Genomic DNA, 23,830 nt, shown 5'->3' on the forward strand with positions numbered 1-23,830 from the left:
AACCCATCTGCTCAACCTTTCCAGATCCTGTTGCAGGAGCATAGTGTCAGTAGTGTCCTTGACAACCCTGCCAACCTTCGTATCGTCTGCAAACTTCGACATTAAGCTTGATATACCATCATCAATATCATTTATAAATACAGAAAACAATAAAGGACCCAATACTGAACCCTGAGGGACTCCACTAATAACATTAGTCCACGATGAGCAGTCCATTGATTACCACTCTCTGTCCTCTCCCCCTCAACCACCCCTTTATCCATAGCAGCAATTTGCCTCCAATGCCACACTGCTCCAATTTGTGCAGCAGTCTTCCATGTGCAACAGTATCAAAAGCCTTTCTAAGATCCAAGTATATAATATCAAAGTTATTCCCTGCATCCAGTTCTTTTGTGACTGCATCATAGTATCCAATCAAATTGGTCAGGCAAGACTTCCCCTTAACAAAACCGTGCTGTGTCCGAGCTATAACTGAAGTTTTGTCTAGATGATCCTGCAGTGCTTCTTTAACCAGTGCCTCCATTAATTTTCCGGGAACAGAAGTTAAACTCACAGGTCTATAATCACTTTGACTAATGATATTAAGAGTAGGAGACCGGCGGAATTACTTGACAAGTACAGGTCACTGATGAAAAAAAGCAGTGAATTAGGGTTGAAATTGAAAGTGTCTGCAATTCTGCCCAGACACGATAGGAGGGAGTATATGATGAGAGCCCTGTCAATCAATTCGGCCCTGGAAAGATTGTGCAGGGCTCAAGGGATAAAATTTTTTTCAGCCTAGTCTGTACTTGTTAACAGGAGAGACTGCTTCTACAGGGATGGGATACACTTAAATAGAAAGGGTGCAAGAATGTTTACTGATGCTATCGAGGCAGTGTTAGGTGGGTCGGCAAACTGCTAGATTGGGGGGATACAAGGACTAATAGATTAACAATAGCCAACAATGTAAGTTTAGACGTGCGGACGTGCCTTTCTGCCGCTACTGGAACAGAGAAGTTTTTTCTGATTTATATTCTGCTTTATTAGTTTAAATTGACATATTAACTTATTTCTAGAGTAGCTTTATATTCCTATTTACGGTACTTAAAGTTAAAGTAACTTAGATAGAGATTTGTAGGTATTACTTAGTATCGGAAAGGGTATCAAATACACGAGTTTACCGTTCATAGACAGCCGCCATAGTTACGTGAAAATTAATCAGTAAATCTATTAATCTTGTCGAACTTCATTGGCAATTAAATTGTTCTTTTAACTATATATATATAACGACTTAGAGTACAAACGTAACAAATAATTAATACATACTTGATACTCGTTCGTGAATTCCCGCCATTTTTACACGACAGCATAAGCTTAGTGTAGTATAGTGCATAATATAATATTGTCAATTATTCAGTAAATCTATTAATCTTGATAAACTTTATTGTCAATTAAATTGTATTTTTAACTCTATAAATATATATAACGACTTAATCGTAACAAATAATTAATACATAACTATAGTGGTACACGTGATACGGAAGTTGTATAAAGGGAACACTAGATACCGAAAAAAAAAAAAAAAAAAAAACAATATATATATCCATATATATATATATATATATATATATATATATATAATATAACTTAAGGATTTAATTTTTGTTTTAAATTTTATTGAATTACATTGGAATCATGACTCTAACCAGAGCAGCAAAGCAAAAGGCTCAAGCTAATGGGAGTGCTGTGGTTCGGGGGAGAACTGAGGGGGCCAGTTGCCCTCTGAATCACAGTCTATTAAAATGCACTGTTTGCTTGATGTTTGCGGAGCAGTTGGGTACGGGACATGATACTGCCAAGGGGGATGTCTTTGTGTGTGTGCACGATGTAAGGAGTGCAAGGAAATCAGGCGACAACTCAGCGTTGTTATGGGCCTTTATGAGAGCTTGAAGGACAGGGTGGATGCCCTCGAAGGAAATAAATTGAGGGGCCCATCAAGCTCTCAGCTGCCCACATCAACGCCAGAGCTTGCACTTGGTCATCAGGCAACACAGAAGCAGCCCCCTAGGCAGAATGCGCTGGTCCCACAGGAACTAGTAGTTGTTGGTGACTCTATTGTCAGGGAAACGGGGAACATGCTTTGTAAAAAGGATAGGTGGAATAGGACCAGGGTATGTCTGCCAGGGGCAAAGGTTGATGACATTGTAGAGCGGATATCATCTTTTAAGGGCACAAAAGGTGATATAGTTGTACACGTTGGCACGAATGATATTAAGAGTAGGAGACCGGCGGAATTACTTAGCAAGTACAGGTCACTGCTGAAAAAAAGCCGTGAATTAGGGTTGAACTTGAAAGTGTCTGCAATTCTGCCCAGACACGATAGGAGGGAGTATATGATGAGAGCCTTGTCGATCAATTCGGCCCTGGAGGGATTGTGCAAGGCTCAAGGGGTAGAATTTTTTTCAGCCTGGACTGTACTTGTTAACAGGAGAGATTGCTTCTACAGGGATGGGATACACTTAAATAGAAAGGGTGCAAGAATTTTTGCTGATGCTGTCGAGGCAGTGTTAGGTGGGTCGGAAAACTGCTAGTTGGGGGGGATACAAGGACTAATAGATTAACAGTAGCCACTGGCAGAGGTGGAAGTGATTCTTGCACTGCTTCTATTGAAATGAGCAGAAGTCTGAAAAACAAGATGCAGGATATTTCAGAGACTGCTGGTAGTCATTGCGTTACAAGTAAACACATGGGTTGTGTTAGGGTAGCTAAGAATAGAAACAGGTGCATGTATACCTGCGTGTACACCAATGCTAGGAGTTTGGTAAATAAATTTGATGAATTTGAGGTATTGCTCAAAACATCAAAGGCAGATATTGTTGGGATATCAGAGACGTGGTGTCACACAGATATAAGTAATGCGGAACTGGAATTTGGGGAATACAATGTGTATAGAAAGGATAGAAAGGACAGGAGGGGAGGAGGGGTTATGCTATTAATTAAGAAACACATAAAGTCCAAGGAAGTGAAGCCAGTCGACATCGATGGACAGGGCAGTGCCGAATCAGTTTGGTGTGACATAAGCATAGGGAAATCAAAATTGAGAGTAGGAGTGTGCTATAGGCCTAATGACTCTGATGAGTATAATAAGATATTGTACAGGGAAATAGAGTGGGCCAGTAAATCAGAGAGTCTTATAATGGGGGATTTTAATTTCCCAGATATTGACTGGAATTTGTGGGTTGGTCACTCGCACACTAGCAAGGCTTTTGTGGATTTATTGGATGATTGTTTTCTACACCAGCATGTTCGTGAGGCAACAAGAGGGAGCAATACTCTTGATCTGATTATCAGTAGTGACTCTTCATGCATTAAGAACCTGCAGATAACTGAACCACTAGGTGGCAGTGATCACAGTGTGTTGAAGTGGGATTTACTCAAGGAGGTAACTACCATCAGAGGTAAAGGGAAGGGTTTTTGTTTTCGTAAAGGCGACTATGATGGTCTGAGACAGTATTTAAATTCTATACAGTGGGACCAACTGATGATGTTACCAACAGCAAACTCAAAATGGGAAGCATTCAAGGAACTAATCTTGGAGGCTACCAGGCTTTACATACCAACTAAGAAATATTGTTCAAGGTTTAGGCCTAAATGGTTGTCAGATGAACTAATGAGACATGTGGCAGAGAAGAAAAATGCATGGGATACATATAAATTAATGGGTGACATGGAAGCCTATGATAGATATAAGTTGGTCTGTAACCAAGTCACAAAGGAGATTAGGCAGGCAAAGGCAGACTACGAAAAATCCTTGGCAAAGGATGCAAAGAAAAACAGAAAAGAGTTCTTTACATACTTGAACTCGACAAGGAAAGGGATGAATCAGATTGGTCCACTGGATATTGATGGTTCAACAGTTGAGGATCCTGCTCAGGTGGCTAACAATCTAAACGAGTATTTTGCATCTACATTCACGCATGAGGAGTTATTCAGGAAGGAGAATGATGTAGGTAAAGTAAACATTGGCAGTGAGCTGGATGATTTTGTAATAACTGAGAGGAAAGTGGAGGAGAGATTGTTGAGGATAAACATAAAAAAGGCACCTGGGGTGGATGGGATCTATCCAGTTATATTAAAGGAGGCAGCAAAGGAAGTATGCAAACCCCTAGCCATAATTATGAGAGCTTCTTTGGACTCAGGGGAGGTACCCATAGACTGGAGATGTGCAAATGTAACCCCAATTCACAAAGGAGGATCAAAGGCTGACACAAGTAATTATAGACCTGTTAGTTTAACTTCTGTTCCAGGTATATTAATGGAGGCACTGGTTAAAGAAGCACTGCAGGATCATCTAGACAAGAATTCAGTTATAGCTCAGACGCAGCATGGTTTTGTTAAGGGCAGGTCTTGCCTGACCAATTTGATTGGATACTATGATGTAGTCACAAAAGAACTGGATGCAGGGAATAACTTTGATATTATATATTTGGATCTTAGAAAGGCTTTTGATACTGTTGCACATGGAAGACTGCTGCACAAATTGGAGCAGTGTGGCATTGGAGGCAAATTGCTGCTATGGATAAGGGGATGGTTGAGTGGCAGAAGACAGAGAGTGGTAATCAATGGACACTGCTCAACGTGGACTAATGTTATTAGTGGAGTTCCTCAAGGTTCAGTGTTGGGTCCGTTGTTGTTTTCGGTGTTTATGAATGATATTGATGATGGGATATCAAGTTTAATGTCCAAGTTTGCAGATGATACAAAGGTTGGCAGGGTCGTCAAGGACACTACTGACGCTATGCTGCTGCAACAGGATCTGGAAAGGTTGAACAGATGGGCTGAGAGGTGGCAAATGAAGTTTAACATTGACAAATGTAAAGTACTGCATATGGGAAACAGTAACCCCAGAGCAACGTATCAACTCTGCGGTACCACACTGACAGTGGTGGAGAATGAAAAGGACCTGGGGGTAATTGTGCAGGGAGATATGAAGTTCTCTGAGCAGTGCAGACGAGCTGCAAGAGTAGCTCATGGTGTCTTGTCAATGATATACAGGAATTTTTCTAGCAGGGATAAGGAGGTGATTATTCCCTTGTATAAGGCAATGGTTAGGCCACATCTTGAGTACTGTATACAGGTCTGGAGGCCTCATTTCAAGAAGGATGTAGAGCTGCTGGAACGGGTACAGAGAAGGGCAACAAGATTAGTAAATGGAACAAAGGGTTGCTCTTACGAAGAAAGGCTTAAGTTTTGCAAATTACAGAGTCTGGAGACTAGGCACCGGCGAAGTGATCTGATAGAGGTGTATAAGGCCTTGAATGGTTTGAGCATGCTCAATGCCAATGGGATTCTTCATCTTTCTCAGAATAATCACCTCAGAGGGCATAAATTCAAATTGAGGAAGGACGGATGTCGGATAGATGTGCGGAAATTTGCCTTTGGCCAGCGGGTGGTTGGTTGGTGGAACCGACTTCCATCACTTGTTGTTGAAGTTGATAGCCTAAACAAATTTAAAGCTCAACTGGACAGGTATTTCGAACGAACGGAGGGGTGAAATGGGAGAGGGTTTTTTTTTTTTTTTTTTTGGGCTGATGCTGAATAAGCTTGCTTTCTTGCATCGTATGCCTCTACTAATGCTAATGCTAATGCTAATGCCACTGGCAGAGGTGAAAGTGATTCTTGCACTGCTTCTATTGGAATGAGCCGCAGCCTGGAAAATAAGATGCAGGATATTTCAGAGACTGCTGGGAATCATTGGGGTACAAGTAAACACATGGGTTGTGTTAGGGTAGCTAAGAAAAAGAACAGGTGCATGTATACTTTCATGTACACCAATGCTAGGAGTTTAGTAAATAAATTTGATGAATTTGAGGTATTGCTCAAAACATCAAAGGCAGATATTGTGGGGATTTCAGAGACGTGGTGTCACACAGATATAAGCGATGCAGAACTGGAATTTGGGGAGTACAACGTGTACAGAAAGGATTGACAGGATAGGAAGGGGGGAGGGGTTATGCTATTAGTTAAGAAACACATAAAATCCAAGGAAGTGAAGCCAGTCGACATCGCTGGACAGTGCAGTGTTGAGTCAGTTTGGTGTGACATAAGCATTGGGAGATCAAAATTGAGAGTAGGAGTGTGCTATAGGCCTAATGACTCTGATGAGTATAATAAGAAACTGTTCGGAGAAATAGAGTGGGCCAGTAAATCAGAGAGTCCTATAATGGGGGATTTTAATTTCCTAGATATTGACTGGAATTTGGGGGCTGGTCACTCACACAGTAGCAAGGCTTTTGTGGATTTATTGGATGATTGTTTTCTACATCAGCATGTTCGGGAGGCAACTAGAGGGAGTAATACTCATGATTTGATTATCAGTAGTGATTCTTCATGCATTAAGAATCTGCAGATAAATGAACCACTAGGTTGCAGTGATCATAGTGTGCTGAAGTGGGAGTTACTCAAAGAGGTAACTACCATTAGGGGTAAAGGGAAGGGGTATTGCTTTCGTAAAGGCGACTACAATGGACTGAGACAGTATTTAAATTCTATACAGTGGGATCAACTGATGATATTGCCAACAGCAAATTCAAAATGGGAAGCATTCAAAGAACTTATCTTGGAAGCTACTAGGCTTTACATACCAACTAAGAAATATTGTTCAAGGTTTAGGCCTAAATGGATGTCAGATGAACTAATGAGGCATATGGCAGAGAAGAAAAATGCATGGGATACATACAAATTAACACGTGACACAGACGCCTATGATAGATACAAGTTGATCTGTAACCAAGTTACAAAGGAGGTTAGGCAGGCAAAGGCAGATTACGAGAGATCCTTGGCAAGGGATGCGAAGAAAAACAGCAAAGAGTTCTTTACTTATGTAAACTCTAGAAGGAAGGGGATGAATCAGATTGGTCCACTTGAGATCGATGGGTCAACTGTTGATGACCCTGCTCAGGTAGCTAACAAACTAAATGAATATTTCGCATCGACATTCACACATGAGGAGTTATTCAGCGAGGGGAATGCCAGAGGTCTATTCAACTCTAGCAGTAAGCTAGAGAATCTTGTAATAACTGAGAGCAAAGTGGAGGAGAAATTGTTGAAGATAAACACAAGAAAGGCACCTGGGGTGGATGGGATCTATCCAGTTATATTAAAGGAGGCAGCAAAGGAAGTAAGCAAACCCTTAGCCATAATTATGAGAGCTTCCTTGGACTCAGGGGAGGTACCCATGGACTGGAGATGTGCAAATGTGACCCCAATTCACAAAGGGGGATCAAAGGCTGACACAAGTAATTATAGACCTGTGAGTTTAACTTCTGTTCCCGGAAAATTAATGGAGGCACTGGTTAAAGAAGCACTGCAGGATCATCTAGACAAGACTTCAGTTATAGCTAGGACACACCATGGTTTTGTTAAGGGGAAGTCTTGCCTGACCAATTTGATTGGATACTATGATGCAGTCACAAAAGACCTGGATGCAGGGAATAACTTTGATATTATATACTTGGATCTTAGAAAGGCTTTTGATACTGTTGCACATGGAAGACTGCTGCACAAATTGGAGCAGTGTGGCATTGGAGGCAAATTGCTGCTATGGATAAAGGGGTGGTTGAGGGGGAGAAGACAGAGAGTGGTAATCAATGGACACTGCTCATCGTGGACTAATGTTATTAGTGGAGTCCCTCAGGGTTCAGTATTGGGTCCTTTATTTTTTTTTGTATTTATAAATGATATTGATGATGGTATATCAGGCTTAATGTCCAAGTTTGCAGATGATACGAAGGTTGGCAGGGTTGTCAAGGACACTACTGACACTATGCTGCTGCAACAGGATTTGGAAAGGTTGAGCAGATGGGCTTCGAGGTGGCAAATGAGGTTTAACATTGACAAATGTAAAGTACTACATATGGGAAACAGCAACCCCAGAGCAACGTATCAACTCTGTGGTACTACACTGACAGTGGTAGAGAATGAAAGGGATATGCGGGTGGTTGTGCAGGCAGATATGAAGTTCTCTGAGCAGTGCAGACGGGCTGCAAGAGTAGCTCATGGTGTATTGTCAATGATATATAGGAATTTTTCTAGCAGGGATAAGGAGGTGATTATTCCCTTGTATAAGGCAATGGTCAGGCCACACCTAGAGTACTGTATACAGGCCTGGAGGCCTCATTTCAAGAAGGATGTAGAGCTGCTGGAACGAGTACAGAGAAGGGCAACAAGATTGGTGAATGGGACAAAGGGGTGCTCTTACGAAGAAAGGCTTAAGTTTTGCGAATTACAGTGTCTGGAAACTAGGCACCAGCGAGGTGATCTGATAGAGGTGTACAAAGCCTTGAATGGTTTGAGCATGCTCAATGCTGATGGGATTCTTCCTCTTGCTCAGAATAATCACCTGAGAGGGCATAAGTTCAAATTGAGGAAAGACAGATGTAGGATAGATGTGCGGAAATTTGCCTTTAGCCAGCGGGTGGTTGGAAGGTGGAACAGACTTCCATCCCTTGTCGTGGAAGTTGATAGCCTAAATAAGTTTAAAGCTCAGCTGGACAGGTATTTCGAACGAACAGAGGGGTGAAGTGGAAGTGGTTATTTTTATTTATTTATGTTATTTTTTTTTATTATTTTTTTTTTTGGATGATGCTACATAAGCTTGCTTTCTTGCATCAAATGCCTCTACTAATGCTAATGCTAGTGTCAGCCTTTGATCCTCCTTTGTGAATTGGGGTCACATTTGCACATCTCCAGTCCATCGGTACCTCCCCTGAGTCCAAGGAACCTCTCATAATTATGGCTAAGAGTTTGCTTACTTCCTTTGCTGCTTCCTTTAATATAACTGGATAGATCCCATCCACCCCAGGTGCCTCTCTTGTGTTTATCTTCAACAATTTCTCCTCCACTTTACTCTCAGTTATTACAAGATTCTCTAGCTTACTGCCAGAGTTGAATACACCTCTGGCATTCCCCTCGCTGAATAACTCCTCATGTGTGAATGTCGATGCAAAATATTCATTTACTTTGCTATCTATCTGAGCAGGATCATCAACAGTTGACCCATCGATATCAAGTGGACCAATCTGATTCATCCCCTTCCTTCTAGAGTTTACATAAGTAAAGAACTCTGTTGTTTTTCTTCGCATCCCTTGCCAACGATTTCTCGTAATCTGCCTTCGCCTGCCTAACCTCCTTTGTAACTTGGTTACAGATCAACTTGTATCTATCATAGGCTTCTGTGTCATGTGTTAATTTGTATGTATCCTAAGCATTTGCCATATGCCTCATTCTTCTCTGCCATATGCCTCATTAGTTCATCTGACATCCATTTAGGCCTAAACCTTGAACAATATTTCTTAGTTGGTATGTAAAGCCTAGTAGTTTCCAAGATAAGTTCTTTGAATGCTTCCCATTTTGAATTTGTGTTGGTAACATCATCAGTTGATCCCACTGTATAGAATTTAAATACTGTCTCAGTCCATCGTAGTCGCCGTTACGAAAGCAATACCCCTTCCCATTACCCCTAATGGTAGTTACCTCTTTGAGTAAATCCCACTTCAGAACACTGTGATCACTGCCACCTAGTGGTTCATTTATCTGCAGATTCCTAATGCATGAAGAATCACTACTGATAATCAAATCAAGGGTATTATTCCCTCTAGTTGCCTCCCAAACATGCTGATGTAGAAAACAATCATCCAATAAATCCACATAAGCCTTGCTAGTGTGTGAGTGACCAGCCCCCAAATTCCAGTCAATATCTGGGAAATTAAAATCCCCCATTATAAGACTCTCTGATTTACTGGCCCACTCTATTTCTCTGTACAGTTTCTTATTACACTCATCAGAGTTATTAGGCCTATAGCACACTCCTACTCTCAATTTTGATCTCCCAATGCTTATGTCACACCAAACTGACTCGACACTGCACTGTCCAGCGATGTCGACTGGCTTCATTTCCTTGGATTTTATGTGTTTCTTAACTAATAGCATAACCCCTCCTCCCTTCCTATCCTGTCTATGCTTTCTGTAGACATTGTACTCCCCAAATTCCAGTTCTGCATTCCTTATAACTGTGTGACACCACGTCTCTGAAATCCCAACAATATCTGCCTTTGATGTTTTGAGCAATACCTCAAATTCATCAAATTTATTTACTAAACTCCTAGCATTGGTGTACACGCAAGTATACATGCACCTGCTCTTCCTCTTAGCCACCCTAACACAACCCATGTGTTTACTTGTACCCCCACGATTCCCAGCAGTCTCTGAAATATCCTGCATCTTATTTTCCCGGCTGCTGCTCATTCCAATAGAAGCAGTGCAAGAATCACTTTCTCCTCTGCCAGTGGCTACTGTTAATCTATTAGTCCTTGTATCCCCCGAATCTAGCAGTTTTCCGACCCACCTAACACTGCCTCGATAGCATCAGCAAACATTCTTGCACCCTTTCTATTTAAGTGTATCCCATCCCTGCAGAAGCAGTCTCTCCTGTTAACAAGTACAGACCAGGCTGAAAAAAATTCTACCCCTTGAGCCCTGCACAATTTTTCCAGGGCCGAATTGATTGACAGGGCTCTCATCATATACTCCCTCCTATCGTGTCTGGGCAGAATTGCAGACACTTTCAAATTCAACCCTAACTCACGGCTTTTTTTCATCATCACCATGTTTATTCTGATCAATGAAAGGCCTGAAGAATTTGAAGAGATGTTTGTGTACTGCTGTGTCGAAGAGTTGAGCCAGGCTGTTTTGCAAGGTTATGGGTCTGTAATCAGTTATATCATTTTTATCACCTTTTTTGAAAATAGGAACTATATTGACTGCTTAAAGTGTTTAGGATACTTCCCCAGCCTGAGAGACAAGTTGAAGATCCGCAGTATGAGGGGTTTTAAGGTAGTGACAGTCATCTTCCAAAATAAGCCTGGAATGTCATCTGGGCCTCTAGTATAGTCATTTCACATGCCTTTTAATGCCGAATTTAAATCTTCATCAGTGATAAAGAGGTTAATGAGGATATCATCTTTAACAGGTGTGAAGTCAGGAAATGAGGCAGGTCTCAATGTATCATTTGTTTGAATTCTAGAAAAATGTTTCGCAAACTCTTGAGCAATACTGAATTTGTCCGATAAGAGAATTCCATCTGCATTGTGGAGTTGTAACTTTCTACTGGTTATATTCTTATGCTTCATGTAATTCCAGAATGGTTTGATATCTCTGTGAGTAAGCAGACTATCCTGAACTGACTGAGTACTGCATATACAGGTCTGGAAGTCTCATTTAGGAAAGATGTAGAGTTGCTGGAATGAATAGAGAGAAGGGGAACAAGATTAGTGAATGGAACAAAGGGTTGCTCTTATGAAGAAAGGCTTAAGTTTTGCAAATTACAGTGTCTGGAGACTAGGCACCTGCAAGGTGATCTGACTGAGGTGTATAAGGCCTTGAATCGTTTGAGAAGGCTCAATGCTGATGGGATTCTTTCTCTTGCCCAGATTAACTACCTGAGGAGACAAATTCAAATTGAGTAAAGACAGTTGTAGAATAGATGTGCAGAAATTTTCCTTCAGCCAGCAGGTGGTTACTGCTTGAACAAACTTCCATCTATTGCCGTAGAAGTTGACAGCTTAAATAAAAAGAACTAGACAAACATTTGGAGCAAATGGATAGGTGAAATGGGAAGAGTTTTTTGTTTTTATTTTTTTTATTTTTGCTGATGCTGTATAAGCTTGCTTTCTTGCAATAGAGAAGTTCTTGTATGTCATTAACAAAATCTCAAGAGTTGCCCTCAGAGTCTGTCTACAATGCTCAGAGAACTTCATATCTGACTGCACAATTATTATTCCCAAGTCTTTTTTCACTTTCCACTATATTGAATATCATACCAGAGTTGGTACATTAATCTGGGATTACTGCTATGCATATGCAGTACCTTGCAACTGTCAAGGCTGAACCTCAACTGCCGTATCTCAGCATATCTGCCTAATTTTTCTAGATCTTGTTGCAGTAGCTGTCATTAACAACCCTACCAACATTTGCATCATTTGAAAACTTACACATTGAGCCTGATATATATTCATCAATATCATTAACAAATATAAAAAACAACAATGGGCCCAGCAATGAACCCTGGGTACTCCACTAATAATGTTAATCCATGATGTTGTGGTGTTTTCTGGTGCAAGGGCAACTTAGGCCATATTGCACTTTAATCCATGAAGAGCAGTGTCCATTAATAACCATTCTGTCTTCTCAAAGTCAACTATCTCTTTATCCATAGCAGTAACCTGCCCTTAATGCCACGCTGCTCCAATTTGAACAGCAGGCTTTTATGTGCAACAGTATCGAAAGCTATACTGAAATCAAAATGGTCCATTCATCAAAAATTGACTCAATGGAAGGATATGTTCCAGTATAAGTGATTTCACAAAAGGTGGATATTCATGTTCAGTAATCTGTTTCTTCCAAAAATTTGCTTTTCTACAGAACAGTTAAGTCCAGAAACAAAGATGCATAAATTTAAGTTTCTCAATCTGTTTTTTATGACGCAGACATGTTTTCTATCTTTGTATGCATCTGTGGGTTGCAGTAATCTTTCTAGCAATATTAAAATGGAGGGGAGGGGAGGAAAATCTAGTTCCTTTCATGTGTGTAATCTGTAATTTAACTGAAAATTTGTGCCCAAATTTTTAGTTAAAAATTTACCTATATTCACACTTCTACACATATATAGTAGTTACTAAATAAATGGGGAAAAATTAAATTTAATTCCTAAGTGCATGCACCTTGTTTAAATTGATGCCAAAGTTTAAGAAATTTCAACAGCAGTAAATAAGTTTGTTTCACTATCGTTATATATCTGGTGTAATTTGTGGGAACAGAATGCTATAAATTGCAACTAGATCAGCTATGGGATTCTACCAAATGCACCATACTGAAACAGTTCGGTCGTTAAAGTGCAACATTTGCCCGATTGGAAATAACAAACATCGGCGTATCAGTTCTAGAAGTTCCATTATTCATCCTGCTTTTGTGTGCAATTTACCCATTCCATATCAAATAAAACAAAATGATGGAAAAGATCTTGTATAACATGTAAGGCGGGAATAATTAACGTTAAAGTAATAAAAACCATTTTATTACGTATCTATTTCTCCTCTCCTCTCTTTAGACTTGATAATGGGACCCAGAGGTTGGTTCCGAAATGTCTTCGGAATTAGGACATGTTTATATGCCTATTTGGAACTACTGTATTTTGTTTATCCGTTTCTAATTGTAATAATTGCACGATACTTATGAACCAGTAAACTATTATTCTGTTAGTTTATAGCATACAGTTAAGTATTTTTTTATTACTTTCAAGTTAAAATAAACGGAATTTCAGATTTTGCTACATACACTGAAAATACGAAAACGATAAAATAAACTATCATTAAACGAGGTTACTTACTACCAGTTGATTTTCTACAAGTAACCGCTTCTTTCGTTCAATCTCAGCTTTCAAAATATCAAGCATCATTCATTTAAAAGACTAGCTACAAATGATACCATGAAAACAAACATTCATATTCTTCTGCTGACAATCTTTCTTCGGAACAACATTTAGTATAGGGGGCACAAAAACAACTAAACAACAACTAAAAAAAAAAAAAAAAAAAAATGATAATAATAAATTCGTTATCCCATATCGTTATTATCACAGAGGAATAAAATACTACTCTGTGGTTATTACATAGTATATACCAAACACAAAGCTCAGTAAACTTGTGACCAAAATAATTTTCGAATTTAAACAATTCCAGTCGATTTCTTAGTGGGGCTAATCCATGAAGATATAATCCCATACTCTCTTTACATCATCACAATTGTCGCTTACACCAGTGGTACTCAAAGTGTAGCACGCAGACGGGTGCCGGTCAAGGAAAAAAAAAAAAAAAAAAAAACCCACTTCCACTTCACCCCTCTGTTCGATCAAAATACCTGTCCAGCTGAGCCTTAAATTTATTTAGGCTATCAACTTCCACGACAAGGGACGGAAGTCTGTTCCACCAACTAACTACCCACTGGCTAAAGGCAAATTTCCGCACGTCTATCCAACATCTGTCTTTCCTCAATTTTAATTTCTGTCCTCTCAGGTGATTATTCTGAGCAAGAGGAAGAATCCCGCCAGCATTCTGCATGCTCAAACCATTCAAGACTTTATACACCTCAAGCCGAGAATTAGGGTTGAATTTGAAAGCGTCTGCAATTCTGCCCAGACACGATAGGAGGGAGTATATGATGAGAGCCTTGTCGATCAATTTGGCCCTGGAAAGATTGTGCAAGGCTCAAGGGGTAGAATTTTTTTCAGCCTGGACTGTACTTGTTAACAGGAGAGATTGCTTCTACAGGGATGGGATACACTTAAATAGAAAGGGTGCAAGAATATTCGCTGATGCTATCGAGGCAGTGTTAGGTGGGTCGGAAAACTGCTAGCTTGGGGGGAGACAAAGACCAATAGATTGACAGTAGCCACTGGCAGAGGTGAAAGAGATTCTTGCACTGTTTCTATTAGAATGAGCAGAAGCCTGAAAAACAAGATGCATGGTATTTCAGAGACTGCTGGGAGCCATTGCGGTACAAGTAAACACATTGGTTGTTTTAGGGTAGCTAAGAATAGAAACAGGTGCAGGTATACTTGCGTGTACACCAATGCTAGGAGTTTAGTAAATAAATTTGATGAATTTGAGGTATTGCTCAAAACATCAAAGGCAGATATTGTTGGGATATCAGAGACGTGGTGTCACACAGATATAAGGGATGCAGAACTGAAATTTGGGGAGTACAACGTCTACAGAAAGGATAGACAGGATAGGAAGGGGGGAGGGGTTATGCTATTAGTTAAGAAACACATAAAAACCAAGGAAGTGAAGCCAGTCGACATCGCGGGACAGTGCAGTGTTGAGTCAGTTTGGTGTGACATAAGCATTGGGAGATCAAATTGAGAGTAGGAGTGTGCTATAGGCCTAATGACTCTGAGGAGTATAATAAGGAACTGTACAGGGAAATAGAGTGGGCCAGTAAATCAGAGAGTCTTATAATGGGAGATTTTAATTTCCCAGATATTGACTGGAATTTGGGGGCTGGTTACTCACACACTAGCAGGGCTTTTGTGGATTTATTGGATGATTGTTTTCTACATCAGCATGTTCGGGAGGCAACTAGAGGGAGTAATACTCTTGATTTGATTATCAGCAGTGATTCTTCATGCATTAAGATCTGCAGATAAATGAACCACTAGGTGGCAGTGATCACAGTGTGCTGAAGTGGGATTTACTGAAAGAGGTAACTACCACTAGGGGTAAAGGGAAGGGTTATTGCTTCCGTAAAGGCGACTACGATGGACTGAGACAGTATTTAAATTCTATACAGTGGGACCAACTGATGATGTTACCAACAGCAAATTCAAAATGGGAAGCATTCAAAGAACTTATCTTGGAAGCTACTAGGCTTTACATACCAACTAAGAAATATTGTTCAAGGTTTAGGCCAAAATGGATGTCAGATGAACTAATGAGGCATATGGCAGAGAAGAAAAATGCATGGGATACTTACAAATTAACACATGACACAGAAGCATATGATAGATACAAGTTGATATGCAACCAAGTTACAAAGGAGGTTAGGCAGGCGAAGGCAGATTACGAGAAATCCTTGGCAAGGGATGCAAAGAAAAACAGCAAAGAGTTCTTTACTTATGTAAACTCTAGAAGGAAGGGGATGAATCAGATTGGTCCACTTGATATTGATGGGTCAACTGTTGATGATCCTGCTCAGGTAGCTAACAAACTAAATGAATATTTTGCATCGACATTCACACATGAGGAGTTATTCAGCAAGGGGAATGCCAGAGGTGTATTCAACTCTAGCAGTAAGCTACAGAATCTTGAAATAACTGGGAGTAAAGTGGAGGAGAAACTGTTGAAGATAAACACAAGAAAGGCACCCGGGGTGGATTGGATCTATCCAGTTATATTAAAGGAGGCAGCAAAGGAAGTAAACAAACCCTTAGCCATAATTATGAGAGCTTCCTTGGACTCAGGGGAGGTACCCATAGACTGGAAATGTGCAAATGTGACCCCAATTCACAAAGGAGGATCAAAGGCTGACACAAGTAATTATAGACCTGTGAGCTTAACTTCTGTTCCAGGAAAATTAATGGAGGCACTGGTTAAAGAAGCACTGCAGGATCATTTAGACAAGACTTCAGTTATAGCTCAGACACAGCATGGTTTTGTTAAGGGGAAGTCTTGCCTGACCAACTTGATTGGATACTATGATGCAGTCACAAAAGAACTGGATGCAGGGAATAACTTTGATATTATATACTTGGATCTTAGAAAGGCTTTTGATACTGTTGCACATGGAAGACTGCTACACAAATTGGAGCAGTGTGACATTGGAGGCAAAGTGCTGCTATGGATAAAGGGGTGGTTGAGGGGGAGAAGACAGAGAGTGGTAATCAATGGACACTGCTCATCGTGGACTAATGTTATTAGTGGAGTCCCTCAGGGCTCAGTGTTGGGTCCATTATTGTTTTCTGTATTTATAAATGATATTGATGATGGTACATGAAGCTTAATGTCCAAGTTTGCAGATGATACAAAGGTTGGCAGGGTTGTCAAGGACACTACTGACACTATGCTGCTGCAACAGGATCTGGAAAGGTTGAGCAGATGGGCTGAGAGGTGGCAAATGAAGTTTAACATTGACAAATGTAAAGTACTACACATGGGAAAAAGCAACCCCAGAGCAACGTATCAACTCTGTGGTACTACACTGACAGTGGTAGAGAATGAAAGGGACTTGGGGGTGATTGTGCAGGCAGATATGAAGTTCTCTGAGCAGTGCAGACGGGCTTCAAGAGTAGCTCATGGAGTATTGTCAATGATATACAGGAATTTTTCCAGTATGGATAAGGAGGTGATTATTCCATTGTATAAGGCAATGGTCAGGCCACACCTAGAGTACTGTATACAGGTCTGGAGGCCTCATTTCAAGAAGGATGTAGAGCTGCTGGAACGAGTACAGAGAAGGGCAACAAGATTAGTGAATGGAACAAAGGGGTGCTCTTACGAAGAAAGGCTTAAGTTTTGCAAATTACAGTGTCTGGAGACTAGGCACCAGCGAGGTGATCTGATAGAGGTGTATAAAGCCTTGAATGGTTTAAGCATGCTCAATGCTGATGGGATTCTTCCTCTAGCTCAGAAAAATCACCTGAGAGGGCATAAATTCAAATTGAGGAAAGACAGATGTAGGATAGACGTGCGGAAATTTGCCTTTAGCCAGCGGGTGGTTGGTTGGTGGAACAGACTGCCATCCCTTGTGGTGGAGGTTGTTAGCCTAAATAAGTTTAAGGCTCAGCTGGACAGGTATTTTGATCGAACAGAGGGGTGAAGTGGAAGTGGGTTTTTTTTTTTTTTTTTTTGGCTGATGCTGCATAAGCTTGCTTTCTTGCATCAAATGCCTCTACTAATGCTAATGCTAATGCTAATCAGATCACCTCGCTGGTGCCTAGTCTCCAGACACTGTAATTTGCAAAACTTTAGCCTTTTCTCGTAAGAGCACCCGTTTGTTCCATTCACTAATCTTGTTGCCCTTCTCTGTACTCGTTCCAGCAGCTCTACATCCTTCTTATAATGAGGCCTCCAGACCTGTATACAGTACTCAAGGTGTGGCTTGACCATTGCCTTATACAAGGGAATAATCACCTCCTTATCCCTGCTAGGAAAATTCCTGTATATCATTGACAAGACACCATGAGCTACTCTTGCAACCCGTCTGCACTGCTCAGAGAACTTCATATGTGGCTGCACAATTACCCCCAGGTCCTTTTCATTCTCTACCACTGTCAGTGTAGTACCACAGAGTTGATACGTTGCTCTGGGGTTCCTGTTTCCCATATGTAATTCCTCCATAAATGATTACATTTACCCATATATTTATTTTGTCTGTAAATTTCGTGTATTCTCCGGTCGATTTACTTGTTGGCTGGACAAAGAACTCCAGTTTCTGGGGAAAAACTTTGATATCTACGCCTGAGACCGACTAACTCAGATACGTAGTGAACAAAGCCCATTAAAGTTCCTCGCGTGATCGACAGGATTCGAACCCGGGCCTTTTCCACCCGATGTGGGGGGGCGGTGATGATACACCTGTGCTCCCCGCGCAGACTGTAGTATTCGACAGAAATCTTCATATCAATTACACTGGAATTTATTGGTTGTTAACGCTCTTGGTTAGCACAATTGGTAGGATCGCCGACCTCCCCACAGCGGTTAGAAAAGACATGAGTTCGAATCCAGATGATGACGGGAGGAATTTTTATGGGCCTTTTTCACAACATGGCTGTGTTAATCGGTCTCAAGCGAGGGGAGAATGGTTTTTTTCCCGGAAACTCGAGTGGGTTTTTCGTCCAGAAAACAGAAAATCGACTTCAGAAAACACGCAATTTATAGACAATATACATTGAGCAATATGGTCTTAGTCGCGGATGCTCCTAAAAAAAAAAAAAAATCTGCATTTCCATTTCCATGTATTCCACAATCAGCAGGATGCAACAGAATACTACTGTATCTTGTTTACCTTGTAGCTGGATCAGTTTGAATCTGATTTGTCCCAGCGAAGAATGGTAATTGTGGTTTCATTCTGAATTGAGTTGACAAAGCTTAAAGAATCGGTATAGATGATATGCTGTGTGCTGGTTTGAGAATCTAGGAGCTTAAGAGCTAGGTAGATGTGCAGAAAGTTCTGCAGAGAAACTGCTGAACTCTGTTGGCAGAGAAGCAGAAACCGTGAAAACAGGTAAGACTACCACAGCACCTGCTATCTTGTCTGATTTCCAACCATCAGTGTACATCTGATTGTATTCAGCATAACTTTGGGTGTGGATCGCAGGCAGTTGTCTTATATTTAAGCATTCCAGAAAATGCTTACCACACTGAAATAACTATCATATTTAACCATAATTTTAGTCCAGGGAGGATTATAGAGGATCATTTCTCGAAATATCTTTTCAATCTCTAGATTCCAGTCTGAAGTGATCTCATGGAGTCTAATGCCTGCAGGTTTAATGAAATGGAGCATATTTTTATATATCGAGCGATCCATTAAGGCTGGAAGAGAATTTTGTCCAAATGAGAGGAGTTGGCAAGCGTCAAACTTTGGATGCACAGTTTACTAATAAAACTTTCCTTCTGAGATGTAATGGTGCTTCGTGAGCTTCTATATATAAACTTTGAGCTGGAGAAGTTCTAAAGGCTTCTAACGCAATTTTGAGAGCATTGTGATGAACAGGTTCATCACAACGCTAGTGCAGTCTTCCAGGCAGAGTCATAGATTGGAGAGCCATAGTACAGACGTGATATAATTATTTAAAGTAATAGAGATTGAGAACGCTAGCATCTAAGAATGTTCATTTTTTCTAAGCAGTTGGTTCGGATTTGCTTCTCATGTGCTGAGAAGTTTAGTTTGTCTAGTATCGCCGTAGCCTAGTGGTCAGGCGCGCGGGTGCATAAGTACACGTGCCTTGAGTGACCGGGGTTCAAACCCGTGACTGCTGAATACGGTGTTGTTTCTTGTATTCTGTCTATCTCGTGAACTCCTCTGATCATTTGGTCGTCCCGGAGTATAAACAGAAAATTTATTTATTTATTATTAATCCAATGAAGAGCATGGTACTAATGAATGGGATGATATGGTCCTACAGTGCCGGATTGAGACACGGGAAGGTCCGAAATTCCCATTCGGACCTTCCCATTCTTGAATGTCCGAATGGGAATTTCGCTTTTTAAAAAAATGCGACTGCTGTTTTTGTTTTGATATCCATTGCAGTTTCTCCATGCAGTTGTTCAATTGATCGTTATTTGCAGTTGTCTTTCTATATATGTGATACCTTGAGAGTGACATGATATTAGTAGTAGTAGTAGTAGTAGTAGTAGTAGTAGTAGTGGCACTTGATGCAAGAAAGCAAGTGTAGGAGCTTATGCAGCATCAGCCAAAAAAAAAAAAAAAAAAAAATCACACCATACCCTCCAATTGCCTGTCCAGTTCCTCCTTAAATTTATTTAACCTATCAACTTCCACAACGACAGATGGAAGTTTGTTCCAGCAATTAACCACCCGCTGGCTAAAGGCAAATTTCCGCACATCTATTCTACATCTATCCTTTCTTAATTTGAACTTATGTCCCCGTAGGTTCGTATTCTGAACAAGTGGGAGGATCCCATCAGAATTCAGCGTGCTCAACCCATTCAAGGCCTTATAGACTTCAATCAGATCACCGCGCAGGTGCCTAGTCTCCAGCCACTGCAATTTGCAGAACTTAAGCCTCTCTTGGTAAGAGGATCCCTTCATTCCCCTCACCAATCGTGTTGCTCTTCTCTGTACACGCTCAAGCAAATCTACATCCTTCCTAAAATGAGGCCTCCAGACCTGTACGCAGTACTCAAGGCGTGGCCTGACCATTGCCTTATACAGAGGGACAATCACCTCCTTTTCCCTGCTAGCAAAATTCCTATATATCATTGACAAAACCCCATGACCTGCCCTAGCAGCCTGTCTACATTGCTCAGAAAACTTCATATCTGACTGCACAATTACTCCCAGGTCTTTTTCATTTTCTACCACCTTAAGTGTAGTACCACACAGTTGGTACGTTTCTCTGGGGTTACTTCTACCCATATGCAGTACTTTGCATTTGTCAAGGTTAAACTTCAGTTGCCACTTCTTAGCCCATCTGCCCAAATTATCTAGATCCTGTTGCAGTAGCACACTGCCATTACTGTCATTAACAACCCTGCCAACCTTCGTGTCACCTGCAAACTTCGACATTAAGCCTGATATACCTTCATCAATATCATTGATAAATATACAAAACAACAGTGGACCCAACACCGAACCCTGTGGGACTCCACTAATAACATTAGTCCACGAAGAGCAGCACCCATTGATTACCACCCTCTGTCTTCTCCCACTTAACCATCCTTTTATCCATTGTAGCAACTTACCCTTAATACCATTCTGCTCCAATTTGTACAGTAGTCTTCCATGCGCAACAGTGTCAAAAGCTTTCCTGAAATCCAAGTATATGATATCAAAATTATTTTTTGCATCCAGTTCCTTTGTGACCACATCATAATAACCAATCAAATTTGTCAGACAAGTCTTTCCCTTAACAAACCCATGCTGTGTCTGAATTATTGCTGCAGTCTTGTCTAGATGATCCTGCAATGCATCTTTAACCAGTGACTCCATTATTTTACCCGGAACAGAAGTTAAACTAACTGGTCTGTAATTATTCGTGTCACCCGTCGAACCTCCTTTGTGAATTGGGGATACATTTGCACATCTCCAGTCCGTGGGAACCTCCCCTGAATCCAAGGATGCTCTCATAATTATGGCTAAGGGTTTGCTTAGTTGCTTTGCCGCCTCCTTTAATATAACTGGATAGATCCCATCCGCCCCAGGTGCCTTTCTTATGTTTAACTTCAACAATTTCTCCTCCACTTTGCCCTCAGTTATTACAAAATCATTAAGCACACTGCTACAATTTGATAACCTTCTTCCATTTTCAAACTGTAATGATTCCTCACGTGTGAATGTAGATGCAAAATACTCATTCAGTTTGTTTGCTATCTGAGCAGGATCATCAACAGTCGAACCATCGATGTCAAGTGGACCAATCATATTCAGCCCCTTCCTTTTAGAGTTTATATAAGTAAAGAAATCCTTGCTGTTTTTCTTAGCATCTTTTGCCAAAGATTTCTCGTAATCCGCCTTTGCCTGCCGAACCTCCTTTGTGACCTGATTACAGACTAGCTTATATCTGCTACAGGCTTCTGCGTCGCCTGATAATTTATATGCATCCCATGCATTTTTCTTCTCTGTCACGAGTCTCATTAGTTCATTTGATAACCATTTAGGCCTAAACCTTGAACAATATTTCTTCATCGGTATGAAAAGTCTAGTAGCTTCCACGATTAATTCCTTGAATGCTTCCCACTTAGAATTTACTGTTTGTAACATCGTCAGTCGATCCCACTGTACAGAATTTAAAAACTGTCTGAGACCACTGTACTCCCCTTTACGGAAGCAAAAACCCTTTCCTTCACCCCTGACGGTAGTTACCTCTTTGAGTAAATCCCACTTCAGCACACTGTGATCACTGCCACCTAGTGGTTCCTTTATCTGCAAATTCTTAATACACGAATGATCACTGCTGATAACCAGATCAAGAGTATTACTTTCTCTGGTTGCCTCTCGAACATGCTGCTGCAGAAAACAATCATCCAATAAATCCACAAAAGTCTGACTAGTGTGTGAGTGACCAACCCACAAGTTCCAGTCAATATCTGGGAAGTTAAAATCCCCCATTATAAGACATTCTGATTTACTGGCCCACTCTATTTCTCTGTACAATTGTTCATTGTACTCATTCGAGTCATTAGGCCTATAACACACTCCTACTCTTATCTTTGCCTTTGCAGTGCTTATGTCACACCAAACTGACTCAACAGTGCACTGTCCATCTATATCAACTGGATGCACTTCTTTTGATTTTATGTTTTTCTTAATTAACAGCATAACACCTCCTCCCTTTCTGTCCTGTCTATCCTTTCTGTACACATTGTACTCCCCAAATTCCAGTTCTGCATTCCTTATATCTTTGTGACACCACGTCTCTGCTATCCCAACAATATCCGCCTTTGATGTCTTGACCAACACTTCAAATTCATCAAATTTATTTACTATACTTCTAGCATTGGTATACATGCAAGCATACATGCTCCTATGCCTATTCCTTGTTACCCTAACACATCCCATATACCCAACTATTCCAGGATGACTGCCATCCGTCCCTGAAACCCCCAACACCCCTCGCTCCAGGTCGCTTCTTATTCTAATAGAAGTTGTGCAAGAATCACCTTCACCTCTGCCTGCGGTTACTGTTAAACTATTAGTCTTTGTATCCCCCCAAGCTAGCAGTTATCCGACCCACCTAACACTGCCTCGATAGCATCAGCAAATATTCTTGCACCCTTTCTATTTAAGTGTATCCCATCCCTGTAGAAGCAATCTCTCCTGTTAACAAGTACAGTCCAGGCTGAAAAAAATTCTACCCCTTGAGCCTTGCACAATCTTTCCAGGGCCGAATTGATCGACAAGGCTCTCATCATATACTCCCTCCTATCGTGTCTGGGCAGAATTGCAGACACTTTCAAATTCAACCCTAATTCTCGGCTGTTTTTCAACAGTGACCTGTACTTGTTGAGTAATTCTGCCGGTCTGCTACTCTTAATATCATTAGTGCCAACGTGTACAACTATATCACCTTTTGTGCCCTTGAAAGATGATATCCGCTCTACAACGTCATCAACCTTTGCGCCTGGCAGACATACCCTGGTCCTGTTCCACCTATCCTTTTTACATAGCATGTTCCCCGTTTCCCTGACAATAGAGTCACCAACAACTAATAGTTCCTGTGGGACCAGCGCATTCTGCCTTGGGGGTTGCCGCTGTGTTGCGTGATGACCAAGTGCAAGCTCTGGCGTTGATGTGGGCAGCTGAGAGCTTGATGGGCCCCTCAATTTATTTCCTTCGAGGGCATCCACCCTGTCCTTCAAACTCTCATATAGGCCCATAACAACGCTGAGTTGTCGCCTGATTTCCTTACACTCCTTACATCACTCCTTACATTGCTAGGTCATCTGCAATAAATATATTTGCACTAAATTCAGAAGGTCATTAGTTAGTTAATTAAGTCTGTCTGAGAACAAAGAGATATATAATCCTTGGAAAAAGTATTTTGATATTGTAC

General features: G+C 40.9%; 1 protein-coding gene across 1 annotated transcript in view; it reads right to left on the reverse strand.

The window, feature by feature from the left end:
* Prp18 (pre-mRNA processing factor 18) overlaps positions 1-13,558 on the reverse strand; it is a 106,412-nt gene extending 92,854 nt beyond the window's left edge. Inside the window, exon 1 of the mRNA XM_090369074.1 lies at positions 13,424-13,558. Coding sequence (XP_090225200.1) covers positions 13,424-13,492 — 69 coding nt within the window. The 5' untranslated portion in view covers positions 13,493-13,558. The remainder of the gene's footprint in view (positions 1-13,423) is intronic.
* Positions 13,559-23,830: the final 10,272 nt, after the last annotated feature.

Source organism: Mastigoproctus giganteus, chromosome 2 (assembly GCF_048544385.1).
Source record: "Mastigoproctus giganteus isolate SK-2022 chromosome 2, ASM4854438v1, whole genome shotgun sequence".
Classification (NCBI taxonomy): Eukaryota; Metazoa; Arthropoda; class Arachnida; order Uropygi; family Thelyphonidae; genus Mastigoproctus; species Mastigoproctus giganteus.